The 14,452-nt window shown below is 35.1% G+C and overlaps 1 protein-coding gene across 1 annotated transcript in view; it reads right to left on the reverse strand.

Annotated features, from left to right (window-relative positions):
• Window positions 1-273: 273 nt before the first annotated feature.
• Window positions 274-14,452, reverse strand: part of ZFC3H1 (zinc finger C3H1-type containing) — a 46,767-nt gene continuing 32,588 nt past the window's right edge. Inside the window, exons 23-35 of the mRNA XM_010988222.3 lie at window positions 13,660-13,848; window positions 12,769-13,006; window positions 10,382-10,487; window positions 10,101-10,299; window positions 9,444-9,538; window positions 6,060-6,170; window positions 5,685-5,789; window positions 5,152-5,317; window positions 3,948-4,048; window positions 2,294-2,395; window positions 1,610-1,649; window positions 1,283-1,345; window positions 274-1,153 (exon numbers count right to left, since the gene is read on the reverse strand). Coding sequence (XP_010986524.3) covers window positions 1,016-1,153; window positions 1,283-1,345; window positions 1,610-1,649; window positions 2,294-2,395; window positions 3,948-4,048; window positions 5,152-5,317; window positions 5,685-5,789; window positions 6,060-6,170; window positions 9,444-9,538; window positions 10,101-10,299; window positions 10,382-10,487; window positions 12,769-13,006; window positions 13,660-13,848 — 1,653 coding nt within the window. The 3' untranslated portion in view covers window positions 274-1,015. The remainder of the gene's footprint in view (window positions 1,154-1,282; window positions 1,346-1,609; window positions 1,650-2,293; window positions 2,396-3,947; window positions 4,049-5,151; window positions 5,318-5,684; window positions 5,790-6,059; window positions 6,171-9,443; window positions 9,539-10,100; window positions 10,300-10,381; window positions 10,488-12,768; window positions 13,007-13,659; window positions 13,849-14,452) is intronic.

Consider the following 14,452-nt stretch of genomic DNA (forward strand, 5'->3'; position numbering starts at 1 on the left):
TTATTGTCCTCAAAATAGAAAAGGACCCATCTTCTCATGAATTTTAAAAGTGGCTGGAATGTTTTTACGGGAAAGCAGGTTTAAGGTGGAAAGCACTGACACAGTTGTAGTGAATATCCCTGTCTCCAACTTCAACCCTTTCCCACCGGAATGGGAAAAGTGAATAAAGACAGCAACGTTTTTCAAAAAGTTAACTTATATTAAAAATATTTTTTATAAACAATTTTAATACTACAAAGTAGTATTGCAATACAAAGCCGTTCAAATATTAACTGTTCTTTAAACTGTTAAACTTTATTATAAATTAAAATTTCTTTACAAAAAAATTGCACATAATATTTGACCACTCTTAGGTTCTGATGCACTGGCATTTGCAATAGTTTCTTTAATCTTCAGGTTAAACAGTCTCGGCAAGGAGTCCAGAACGTAGGAAGGGCAATAAACAACCCTGTTAGAGCATTCAAGTGCAACTAGCAGACTTGTGGCCATGGCAGTTACACTTTCCTTAAGATGGACTGCTTAAGTTTTAAATCCTGAAATGAAGAATCTCAAAAGGTTTAAAGAGGGGAAAACTAAAAGGGACTGCCGGCTTTTTACTGTAAACACAGCCCTGGAAATTAAATCCAAACAAGAACCTCTCAGGCATCAGAGAGTGTCAAGTGAGGCAGGTATAGCACAACGTAAAGGAAGGGGGGGAAGTAAAAAATGAAAACAAAAACAAAGCAGAATGAAAATAAATGTCAGTCACTTTGAGGAACTATACTTACGTACATGATGTTATGAGAATCTGGCAGGGCCCAGAAGCAGGCCAGACAGGAAGTTCATTTATCCAACCGAAGAGGGTCATGTTCATTGCTTCCGGTTTTGAGGACAGGATATCGTGGGGGCCTTGATATGATCAGTAATGCTTGTCTGCCTTACACAGACCTTAGCCAGGGACCAGCCTAATCTCGAAGAATCATTCAAATAATTTTGGCAATTATTATAAGGACTTAGAACTGACTGCACCCAGTGTTCAGTGATTCTTGCTTTCTGTTTTGTAACTGTTTAAATTTAAGAGCTCATTTAGGCTGACTCCAATCTCTTGGCACTTGGAAACTAGTTTTCTCAGGTTATCAGTTTTACCTCCTTCTGATGCTTCAAACAAGAGTTGCTGTAAAAGACAGGGAAGCATAGAAGTAAGACTAAGCTAGATTTTGAGCATTACCACATCAATGGATATGGCACATGCAGAAAATTTATAGGAAAACTTCAAGATGAAATAAAAGATAAAACGCATTACATCTTTCCACAGTGATGCACAAAGAGGTAACTTCTGTAAGGCTCTCTGATATAAACGGTGGACCTATAAGATAGATACACACACAATTCCATCAGGAAACATGATGAAAAACACCTTCATAATCCTAACCATTTGAATTGTACTTCATAATACAGTAACATTTAAAACAAAATGGTTATGTTAGGTTTGAGAGTTCCCTAACATTTAGAGTCCTTAAAATGTTAACGTCTATGCTTTAACCCTTTTAAACTGAGAAGTCCAAAAAAAGGGCAGAATAACTATTTTTAAAAAGGGGGGGGCCCATCTGATAAGTCAATCATGGCTTACCTCTCTTTGTCCCTTTAGAACAATCTCAGCAGCAATGGCTCTAAGAAAAAAAAGGAATATAGAAAAGGGAAAGAAAAATTTATATATCTTCTAACAAAATGAGATACTACCACTGGCAGAATACTGACTGTGGGAATTTGAGTACAAAACTTCCTGAAAGTAACAGGCTAAACTTCCAAGGAGGGTAACCTATAGTGAAAAGAAAAATTCAACAATTTTTATCAATTTTACAATAATAAAGAGGACCATGTTTTGAACATAAATAACGTTCATGAAAAATATACATAATTACTAGTAAAAAATATTTGGCACTAACACCTTTAAAAGAAAGAAGACATGAGATTATAACAGGGCGAAACCCTGCATTTCAAAAGAGATGGTCTTAAAATGTGTGCAACAGATTTGTTTGTTTGATAACATCATGTTATCTCAATGTTCTCCTTCAAGGAAAACTGAAATTCTGTTCATTCTGCTTCTAGAAGCAATCATTAGCGATCACTCCCTCACATTCGGTATAAAACCTCAGCAGGTGCCCAAAAAGAAAAAAAAAATCTAAACGAGAGTAGAGATCTGTCCAGGTTGGGGGAAAAAAAAAAAAAGATGTCATTTCAGATTTACCTGTCTGGAGCAAACCTTATAAATAAAGCAATAGCTATAAAAACATGTACAGGATTGTTGCATTACATTTTCCAGGTGGCCAGGCATGTTGGGATATTATATGTAAACATCTTGGCTTGAAGTTTCAGAATCTGAACATTGCTTTCTTCCCATTCGTGTTGAAGCAGCCTGTAAAGTACATTCAGGGAAATGAGCAAAAGCACTGCAAGTGTAGGGAACCCCAAGTCTGCTCTAAGAGCTAGTGTCAGACGAGGCACAGTTTCTGGTCAGTTAAATTACATCAAGGCCATTCAGCAAGTATTTGACAATGCCTCTTACAAAAATCACCCTGGGAAAGAAATACGCAGACTAGCAAAAGGCCTAGTCAAGACCCATGCCATCTTCAACAAATTAAAATAAGGCCCACATATTCCTACAGGATACTAAAGCATCCTCTCCAAATTATATTCTACATGTTTCATCTTCCCAAATTTTCTAAAACAATGAATTGATGTATTAATGCAAATTCCTGGTGTTTTTCTTTTTCTTTTTTTTTTTTTTTTTAGAGTATACTTATTTGTGAATGTTTCCTGAGCTAACATGTTGTAAGTACAGTAACTAATTAAGTTCTCTATTCTGAAGAAAAGGAGAAGGATGACCACAATGAAATCCGAAGTATCAAAACACAAAAGGGGAGCTTTACCAACAAAACCAACAATTAAACTACTTATATTCCAAAACGCCCATCATTATAGAAACTAGTCAAAACATCACCACATTTTTCTATTCCACATGTTTACCAAAGGTGATGCTTTATAACACAAATTTCTGTAATTGACTTTGGCAGACTAGCATGCTTACTAAGAAGTTTTATTATGAAAAGCTATGGCTATTTCTGTCACAGCCTTAGGCTTTTAATTGTTTTTTTCAGTTTCTTATCTATTTTCCCATAATGCATGCTAAGTATAATGTAAATATTTTAAAAATACAAGTGAATATTTGATAAATATTTTAGGTACCTTATAACCCATAAAACAAACTTAGAAACTTAAGACAACTGATGCAGTGGAAATGGCTGCACAAGAAGAAGCCAAAGCATTAATTAGCATGCAGGGTAACTTTCTGAATCAAAAAGCAAAATTCTTGAGGGTTAAAATGGGTTTTATTCTATCAGAGCTGAGAAACTACAAAGAAATGCTCAGAAATCTCCTTCTAACTGAATGTATGAAATCCATGGACAAGTGTTTCTCAAATGTGGTTTGAGAGTTCTAGCTCAGGAACGTGCATGTGAAATGAGCATCCCAGGAGAATCTGATGCATGCGAATATTTGAGAATGACTGACCTACATGAAAATAAGTCACAGTAACCAAAAAAAATACACATATATATAGGTGGCTGCTTCTCTCTGTAACACTAATAAAGACCTCTTAGGTAATATTCGTCTGTAAAATACACTTACTGCTTATAATACAAGCACCAAGGACAGACAGTGTATGCTTAGGGGACACAGGCGAACTTTACTTGAATTATAAGCCCCCTTACAATCTGCAGTTTTCCAACGTGACCAGATTTTTACATGAATAACTGCATATGACTTAACAACTCTGAAATTAAACTAGTACCATATCAATGAGGAAACAGTGGAAGAACAGAATGTTCTTAGCAAGTTTTCAAGAATAATTTTATATGAAGAGCCTATTCTACTGAGCTGAGAACCAAAAGAATTTTATTATTTCTTACCTCAGTGCAAGTCCAGAATTAGTTGGCATAATTGAGCAAAACCGTTCCAAGGTTTTGGAATGCTGGGTCTTTGGAACACAGCTCAAATAAAAGAAAATAACCTGTAAAGGTTGAGGGGGGAAAAAAGAATGCAACAAAATGTGAAATCCAATTATCTACGTGTTTTAATGAGAAAAACAAAATGGTCTTTAAGACATGAATGTCAAATTATAATAATGCATGATGCTGTGAGTTACAATTCCTACCATTAATTTTATTAGTGACTTTCCAAATATGAATTAGGAAATATGGTCTAGTGATGAGAGCCATGGACTGAGAACACTGACAAGAAGCCAGGAGTCCGGGTTGTCATTCCTGAGGCTACCTTTACTCGCTGTATAGCTGGGCAAGCCATAGGGCTAAGAATACCTGCCACATCTTGCTCATGGAATGCCCGTGTGTAAATGGCTTAATGTCCACAAAGTGGTTTGAGATCCTGGGATAAAGAATGGCATAGAAGTACAAAGCATAATAATTGGTTATCCCGATTAGCAACAAAACCGCCCCGCCAAAAAATAAATAAATAAAACAGAGACGTTTTAGTCTACACCAGCTTTTGCAGGAACTTTCAGCCTCCACTGTACTGAATGAAAAGGGGTCTCTGAAAATAAAGCAATTTAAAAAAAACCCTTTGCTTCATTGCCTGTAAGAAGATGACCTTATAAATAAATCAACATTCAGATTCTACTCTTAAAAATTCTAAACAGCATCTGATTTCAGCTTTCTTATGTCCTATGTATAGTTATATTTGCTCGACAAAATACTGATAAAGAACAGTTATAACACGTAAGCCCATTCTTACTTATCTTGAAGGAATTTTTCATTTAGTAAAATTTCCAATTACTCAAGCAAAACATTATCATTACAACTACTTCTTTTGATCTTTCTTTTTTAATATGCATTAAACCATAACATCTCTTCACTTGTGCTCCAATGTTAAATATTCTTAAACAGAACATAATCAATAGTCACATTTTATCTTAACTGAAACCTAAAGGGCTCTGTTCCTAGATGTTGAAGAGACAGAAAACAAGGTCAAGAATAATAGCAAATGCTAGTAAAGTGGTCCTAGGAAAAGCTCTCTTGGTATTAAACAGGAGTTTTGCTATCATATAAGTCCCCTCATTTTGTACAAATACATAAAGAAAAAGTTTTAAGTTCTTACCCTATTATGAAATTCATAGTTGGACCAGTAATCAGCACTGCTAAAAGGAATGGGGTATCGGGCAGGGACTGTAACCAAACATCTATTCACTAAATCAGTAAAAAATTTGAATTCTTGGACTTTGTTTCTGGATCCAGCGGCTCTATTATTGGCAAAGACGAGGTAACTGTCAAAAGAAAAATATTATCATTTAGAATAATTAAGCCAGTAATTCTCTAACAAGAAAGCCGACCACCCCTTTCCCCACCATATCCCCTTATTCCAAATCCCGTTCTTTTTTTCTTCTTTTTTTTTTTATTATGGTAAAACATACCTATCATAAAATTTACCATTTTACCAATTTTTTTAAATGTAAACAACACACTTTATAATTCATGAGAAGAAAAATTTTGAAGTAAATTACAAATAATTGGAATTAGATGAAAATGACAGTTCAACAAATACAATTTGCAGTGATGAGATTCAGAAATATCCTACTAAAGCACTGCTCAGTAGGACCACATCCCATTCCTACTGGGAGGGACTGAACTTACTCCATCCAAATCTTCTGCACTATGTCAGATCTCATGGCCACTCCTAACGCTGCCTCGTATGCCTCCACTGTCTCTTTAATACTTGACTGAAGAGGATGACAAAGGCTGTTTAAAAAAACGAAGGAAAACATATTTTATGTCCACAGCTCAATTCAATTAGGTAAAGGAATGAAAGAGTTTACTTTAAACATCACAGATATTATTACAATGGAATCCTTCTTTTGATCTTTTTTCTTCAATAATACAAACCTTAGCATCCCTTCAATTTTGCTTCAATGATTTTAACATCAGGTTAATTTTCACACAGTGTAATTCAGTAACAACAAAGGCAAGCCTAGTAGGCAACATTTCTCTCCCCAGTAGATAATGTCTCACCAGTAAATCAGCCACAAATAAGGAACCTGGTGGTTAAACGTTTCATCATCAAAATTCCCTTTACATAAACGGGCTGGAATGTCAAGTGGTCCTGGGATATTTAAGAGATACCTGGAAAAGAAAAAAATCACACTGTTTGAAACTGTATCTATGCACATATGAATTACTAATGCTGAAACCCTCAGTTTCAACTTAAATTTCCGTGAAATATTTTACTGGGTAATGAGACTTTATTTTTACATGTGTACCATACCACTTTGGTCACATCTCTAGCATTACATATTTACTATTCTATATCTACATGAATAAAACCTCTCCTAAAATGAATTTTAAAAAATTTATTCCCCAAATTAAACAAACCACCACAATCATCTAATTTAACCCAATTTTAAAAAAGAGCAAATGAGACTACCAAGTATCTAAAATTTTCCCACAAAATCTGTATTTTCTTGTTAAAAAAAAAAATTCTGAGTTACAGAACTTGGTACCTGAAAACAAGTCCCCCTCACATACATACGCACGCATACCACCATATGTTTAATTTTAGACATGATATTAAAGTGCATTCTGTAACATACTGACCCAAAAGGCACTTGTCAAAAAGAGGTCTATAATCAAATAAGATGAGAAATCTGCAAATTACAGCCCCCTCTTAAAAAGCCACAAAAAAGATTAGGATATTAAAGACTCTAAGAAGTCAATCAGTAAAAATATTTATTTGACTTTGACTAACTCAGGATTCCCCCCCGATATATCTGAATCTGTGTATAACATTACCTGCATCTTAAGGAACGATGTTTTTAAAGAAATACATTGATCTCAGCAATGACAATCTAGTTTAACTGTTTGCACTGGATTTAAGAATTATTTCAAGGGACCAAGTTTTAATGGATTGGAGAGGCTGTAAAGGGGCAGGGGAGGCTGGACAGTGACTATAAGAAAGGGGAGAAATGGAACTGCTAGAAGTCAGGTTATCACCCCGACTTGGCCACACCTAGCTCCGTTACCATGAGCTAATCACTTCACTTCTAAGAATACTGGCTCTCTCTCCACTGAAAATTGAGGTAAGGAAGAAGAGGTAACTTTAATCTATCTAAGACTATGGCTAGGCTAACTTCAGTAAGGTGAATGAGATCCCCAAGTTAACTTTTATGGCTATCCACTAATCTTCAAATTGATTTGAAACACATTAAAATTATCCCATCTAGCTCTTTCTGTCTGTATACTAAATTCTACATATAAATATGTATACATATATATATAATTTATATATATAATTATATATATACTATATATAATTATACATATATATAGAACTTATACTAAACCATACATAGGAAATGATGGAATCCAACTCTAAATATTACAGTTCTAAGTACTTTGCTTTACAATTTCTTCTCATGAAATTAAAAAAAATTTTTTGAACCTATTAAGAGCATTGACTTTCTCCTATTAATAAGCTTAGGCTCTTCCATAAATTTTAAAAATTTGTATCAATACCAGTAAGTATGGCAATGATGAAAACGCTCACTTACTACCATTCTCTTCATACGTAATTCAAAAAGGATTTCCTAAGTTAACAGGAATGCACACTCTGTAAATAAGAACTTCAAATTTTCTAAATAAACTAAGAACAGGATATCTATTTCTCATAATTCTTGGTTATGAATTAAGACTATTTCCACGAAAAAAATAATAAAAGGAGATGACTTAGTCAATGATGAGATTATCAGGAGGCAGGCCACTTTCAAGTTTTTATTGACACATACTTATTCCGCTGCATTAAGCTGACATCAAGAAGGTCTGCAGGTCACTGACCACAGCTCAAACCTAAGCATCCTAAGTTAAAACAATTACCTCCCTGCCCAAAGGAAGACCAGAACCAGCAAGTCGTAAAAAAGTTTGGTTCAGCCTTGAATTTCTCCTTTGCTTGAGTTTGAGACATTAAAGCAATCTAATTTAAACCGGAAAAAAATCAGCATGGAGAAGCTGAACAACTTCTAAATTTCTTATAGACTAGTTTAATTCTTTCTGGTAATTTGCATTTCAAATTATTCTTTTGTAATTAATTGTAAGATATTAATCTAGACTTAGCAGAGCAGAAAGAATTTCAGAAAGAGTATTAAAATCACTATGTCAGTAAACTGGCTACCATAAGAGAACAGCTGTAAAGACTCAAGACTAGGAAAGAATAGTGACCCCAAACTTTTTTGCCAAATCGCAAATAAAACTGCCATGTTCACAAAATATTCCTGAGTGGATAGACCACAGACTTAACAAAATGTGGGTTATTTTTTAAAATAGGTTTTTATACAACACTGCTATATGGGGTGGGGGTGTGGGGTGGGATACACAGAGAGAGCTCCAAGGAAAAATATACACAAGCATTAGATTTGCTGTATAAATCCAAGATTTTATCTTCACTTATCAGTATTTTCCACAAGAATATTTTTAGGAGATATTCAGCTTACCCCTTCCTCCTCTCAGTTGTTCCTAACATAAAATAATACAACTATGCCATGATAAATATTTTCCTTTTGATGCTGTTTTACTTATGATCAGCAAACTACACTTATTTTCATAAATAAACTTTTATTGGAACACAGCCGAGCCCACTCATTTACATACTGTCTATGGCTGCCTTCCTGCTACAGGAACACAGTTAACCAGTAGTGACAGGCCATATGGCTTGCAAGCCCAAAATATTTACTACCTGGCCCTCAAGGAAAAAAGTTTGCTGATTCCTATAGAGAGATGAGGAGGAAGAAGGAAGAGAACTTTAAAAAGCCTCCCAAAAAACTATTCTTTATGACCTGCTGTGGCCTCTTATTGTTGTTAGAACAAGAACTCACAAGGAAGCAAATAAAGGCAATAAACACAAGGCTCTGTGTTACTGAGAAAGCAATGGTCGAGAAAAGAATCTTCTAAAGCAGCTACTCAACAACATTTCAGAAGTTAAAGCAATTCTCTTTAGAATTTTTTTTTAAAGGGCAAATTATTTACATCTACTTTAGATCACCAATCCAATAAATTAAAACTCATTGTATCAAAAATCACTGAGACTGTCATGATAATTTGTTGCTACAGTATTAAGTGTTACAATCGACAATGACAATACATTAAAAGCAGAATGAACTACTATGGCGTTAATATGTAACTTCCTTCATTAGTGGCCTTAATCCAAAGACTATAAAGCATCTTACATTTTGTGTCCATTTTTAATAAATTCTACTGCCCTTGTAACAGTTTTGCAAGAGCATGTTCAAGTTAACTTAAAAAAAAAAAAAATCAGCCTAAAATGTCATACACCAAAAAACTGGTGATCTTTCCACTGAGCTATGCTGTTTCTCATTCTTCTACAAATCAAGAGTTCTACAAACTTACCGAAACAGATCCAAGTTACTGTACTTCTCAAACCCAGGTTTAAAGAAGGATGCAATAAATTTCCGCAAAAATGGAAGAAGATTATCTCCTTGATCCTATTTTAAAAAGAGAAGGAAGAATATACATTAGGCTTTCAAGGGCAGAAACCTTCCTCTCCCCTCCGCCCCAACTCCTCCACCAAAAAAAATCACTGATTATATTAGGTTTTTGAGGAAGTATGGGTAGAGATGACTTCCGTATTCTGATCTCCAAATTAAACTGAACAAACCATCAAACGGTTTAACACTCGGTATACCACGGGCTCAAGTTTCACTCACCATTTTCACCATTTATCTATTAAGCCCTGTTACATGTTTGGCATTATGCTAGGTGTTGGGGGTGGGAGACTCTAAACTGGAATAAGACATGGTCCTTATCCTTGGAGTTCTCAGCAAAGTATAGAAAGCAACTATAAACAAAATTACAAGGTGATGTGATTAAGTACAGTGGTAAAGAACTATCCACGGGGTATTAAGGCAGGGAGAAATACCTAACGGTTAGGATCAGGAAAAGCATCCTGGAGAGGATGACGCCTGAAACATCTTAAAAAATGAGTAAGAAAATGTGAAACATAAAAATACCATATTTAAGAATTCTGAGTCTTTTTTTTTTTTTTACCTGCAAGATGAAGAATTTGCACATATGATAAAAAACCTCTGCGTTCTGAGGATTTCTTTCAAATGCAGTAAGCCACACTGTCCTGGCTTTGTCGTGCTGATGTGTTTTCAAGTATAAAGCAACAAGTGATTCCAACAACTGGCAGTTCATGGGACATGATTCCAATAAACATTTACACAGCTCCACTGCAGCCTCATACCTTCACAAGAAAAACACACATCTAAACACATGAAAGAATCCATTTTTAATACAAGGTTAACTGCTTGTCAGTTAAGTTTTACCTCTTGAGAAGCTGGTGCAAAGCAATCATGTTTGTGTAAAGTGGAACACAGACCTCTACTCTTTCCTCAACAGCAAGGCTCTCATCTGTGCAAGCTTTCACCGCATCTATCCAAAAACATTGCAGTAACATGAATCAAACACTGAATGAATTATTTGACTGTGTAAACTCTCAGACAGCCTATTCTTTTGTTTGACCATCACTTATTCACCTTTACTAAACTCTCGGCTTTCACACATAAGAAGGCATTTCAGATATCTCCAAACTCATAAAAAAATGTAATCTCTTACCCTCATCTTCCTGTTAAGAATAAAATATCCAATATAAGCTCTCACACCTAAACAAGTATCCTGCATTTAATCTATAGCCATTTAAATGTCTCCCCCTAAACTAGGTCTTTTCCTTACTTCTTTAAAACACTTATCCCTTTGTAAAGAGTCCTTTACTTGGTCTTGCTGCTTCTTAGAGAACGGTCCTCCAGTGTTTCCCTCTGTACAACTCTCACCATTTCCTCCTTGCCCAGTCATGGTACGACTTCCCAGATTTGCTGAGTTTAAAAGTGAATGTCATTCTGAAAGAGCACTTCCGAAGTTCACTTATATGGATCCTACCTAAACAAACACTATCTCTACATTCATTTTATCTGATTAGCATTTGATAATGTTCTTCCTCTTCTTTTTAATTTCTTCTTGCCTCTGCTTCCAAGTGACTATTTATATTTTCTCTTGGTCTCATTCACTGTCTCAGTTTTCTCTTTTTCCTCTTTCTGCTATACTTTGAAATCTCTATTTCCTCAAAGGAAATCTCATAGCTTCAACTATTGAATAACTTACTGCAAGAGCACATAAAAAACTCTAAAGCACTATGTAACATAATTTCTGTGTTGATAATTTTCAACTACATTTCTCTATCTATAATTGTCCATTTATACTTCCTTATTTCCTTCTGCCAACAAGCATTTCCACTTGGGTGACCAATTATCATTCACAAATACCACTCCTACTACCAAAATCAGTCTCTTAATTCACCAACTTTCTATTAATACACTTTCCTTTTCCCAATCTCAAAACCCTGAAATCATCTTTGACTATTTCTTCTCTTCTTCCCTGACACCTGATCTGTCCCCTATCTCTATGTGGTAACTAAAATGTCTCCAACGCATACATTCTTTTCTGGGTTTCTTTTTTTGTGTGCCTCAGTTACGGCCATCAGTTTCTGGTTGATTTTCTTACCCTTGGTATCATTTCTCTCCAACACTTTCTTCCTTCCCTCCTTCCTTCCTTCCTCCCTCCCTCCCTTCTCTTCCCTTCTTCCTTTCTTCCTTTCTTCCTTAAAGAAACTCTACTGCCACCAAGTCTACTACATTCCAAAGTTCCTGAAAATCTGTTATCATTCCACTTATCAAGCTTAATTCCTACTATTATCCAGCACAAAAGTCTCACTTTGATAAGGACTCTCCCTTCTTCTAATCTCCATTCAAATCCACTGCACCAACCCCTGTTGTTTCTGTTTACTTAGCTCCTCTAACAGGAATGGCCTTCGTTTCCTTCCTTTCTCCTCTGGTTCATTCAATAAACATTTACTAAGCACTCAGTACAATGCCAGACATTACAGGCCCTTGAGAGAGAAAGAAATAAGACAAGAGTCCCATCTTTGAGGAGCCCCACCTTGTTGGTCACATCATAGTCAAGCTTCAAGGTCCAGCTCCAAGTCCTAATTTTTCTAAGAATACGTCCCTGATCATGCCCCGACCTACAATAATTTCTTCCCTTCAGATTTACGGCCTGTACCATGTAATTCTCTGAACCACAGATCTCTCCTCTAAGTACAGAATTTAGACTATATACTAATACACAGTTATATGGCCTTATACATTTAATAGTTGTATCAGATGTATAGACTTTACCTTCTGAGTGGGTTATATACTTACTAAGTATAATAGAATGGAAAAGGCTTTAGACCTTATTCCATAGCAGATACCTCAGTATGTAGCAGCGATCGAACTCACTGACTGATGGAGAAAATATTAATTACTTGAAACAATAAGATGCAGTCTTTTAACTTTCCCCTTCATAGACTGCTTCACAAAATGTACCTGGTTCTATGATTCAATCAAGTCATTGAATCTATACAAGCCATATTATGTACGTATTCAGCTGATATCCTCTGCCACAAGCAGAAAAACTAATTATGTCATGTAGTGCAGTTCCTGGCTTTCACAGATGCCAATGCCCATCTTACCTGACTCAACCCTCAACCTTTTAAGCACTTATATAATAAAGTGTGAAAACTACAACTCTAATAGATAAATTTGTTTCACTTAATTATAAAGAATCATAATAAGGGACAAGTTGGTGTTCTAAATAATTCAGAAACACTTATCCTTACCTTCAAAAACCGCTAACAACATGTCAGGATTAGTCTTTACATCTTGAACTGCTTGCCATGGCATTACAAATGGTTCTATGTTAACAATTCTTGAAGGATTGGCATTAGATGGATCATAAAATTTTGAAGGGAGAACGTTGAATTCAACAAGATGTATGTAGGCCAGCCATGCCAAACATCGATCACTTGTTTTAAGGTATTCAGCTACTATTCCATCATTAGCCAATTTCAATGCATTCTAGGTAAAATGGAAAAATAATCTGAAGGTGTTTTTAAAAATATTCCTAATAAGATTCAACTGTAAAGGCAAAGAAGATTAAAATTGTTTTATTTCTTTGGCATGGTTCTTAAACACCTAAGTCAAAATTTTGATAGTCACAAATTTTTTAACGAAAAAAACTCTTTAGAGATATCAATACAAGATTAACATAATTTTTACTATGCTAAAGTTTATGACATAATTAACGAAAAAATTATTTACTTGTACATTTTAAGTGTCTTGATATTCAAAATCTAGTATGATAAAAACAGTTAAACACACACACACACCCCTACACACACAAGAAGAACCCACCAAATCCATACAGAAAATTTTTACTATGGACTAATTTTTCCCCTTATGGTTTAAATACTGACATTTATTCTGGTGGGTATTCTACATATACCATTTTCATTTAAGCCTTATCAACACTCTAAAAAAGAATATTCCCACTAAGCAAAGAAGTAAACAGTCATAAACTTCCCCTAATTCACACAATTTACTAGTAAGTAGGAGAAAAAGATTCAAATCTAAAGCCTGTGTACTTATCATTAAACAATGCTACCTCTACTGTTTTAAACCTTTAAAAAATTCTCTACAAAATGTAACTTAAAGCCGTAATAAACGTTTACCTGTAAAATTGCAAGTGCACTTTGGCATCTTCCAGTAAATATGTGTAGCTGAACTCTAAACAGAAGAGCCTCTAAAAGCTGAAAGGACAGAATATCCGATGTTTCCTGCTTGGCTGCTCCCATCAGGAACTCCACCATCCTCTCACATACGTAATCCTTTTCTTCAAAGGTGCTTTCTAGGTGCAGAAACTGACCAAAGGGATTTCCTGTGATCATTTCTGCTTCATAAGAATAAACTACAACTACAGATTTCTCACATTTCATTAAGAAACTGTCTCACAGTAAAAATTCAACTCCTGTAAAAAGGATAATTACAAATACGTATGAACTCATCTTCCAGTGCTATACCTAGATTTCCCCTTCTACAAGTTGGAAAGTGGAATTGGATGAAAACTAAAACAATACAGATACACACTCAGAATTATCACTGAAGCAACTTCACCTCTCCTCTCCTTTAATCAATGGGTAAACGGCAGCAAGACCATGATGGATTGCTAAAAGCTCGCATTTATGATCACACACAATTGGCATTGCTCAGGTGTGTGACTGTATATAAATATTGAGATAGTATGCATGGAAGAAATATGTGGCAAAATAATAAAAAGACTTAATCAAGAAATTAAGAGGTCCTTTGAAGTCCAAACAACTTTAAAGAAAAACATTTCACCCTATAACATGTGGTGATCAATAGCATTAACTTTGGTACAAGGCTCCGGGTTAAAAAAAATCAAGCACCTTCCACTGTCCAAATCTATTCAATAACTGAGTTAGGAGAGTGAGAGTGAGAGTGGTA

This window comes from Camelus dromedarius, chromosome 11 (assembly GCF_036321535.1).
Source record: "Camelus dromedarius isolate mCamDro1 chromosome 11, mCamDro1.pat, whole genome shotgun sequence".
NCBI lineage: Eukaryota > Metazoa > Chordata > Mammalia > Artiodactyla > Camelidae > Camelus > Camelus dromedarius.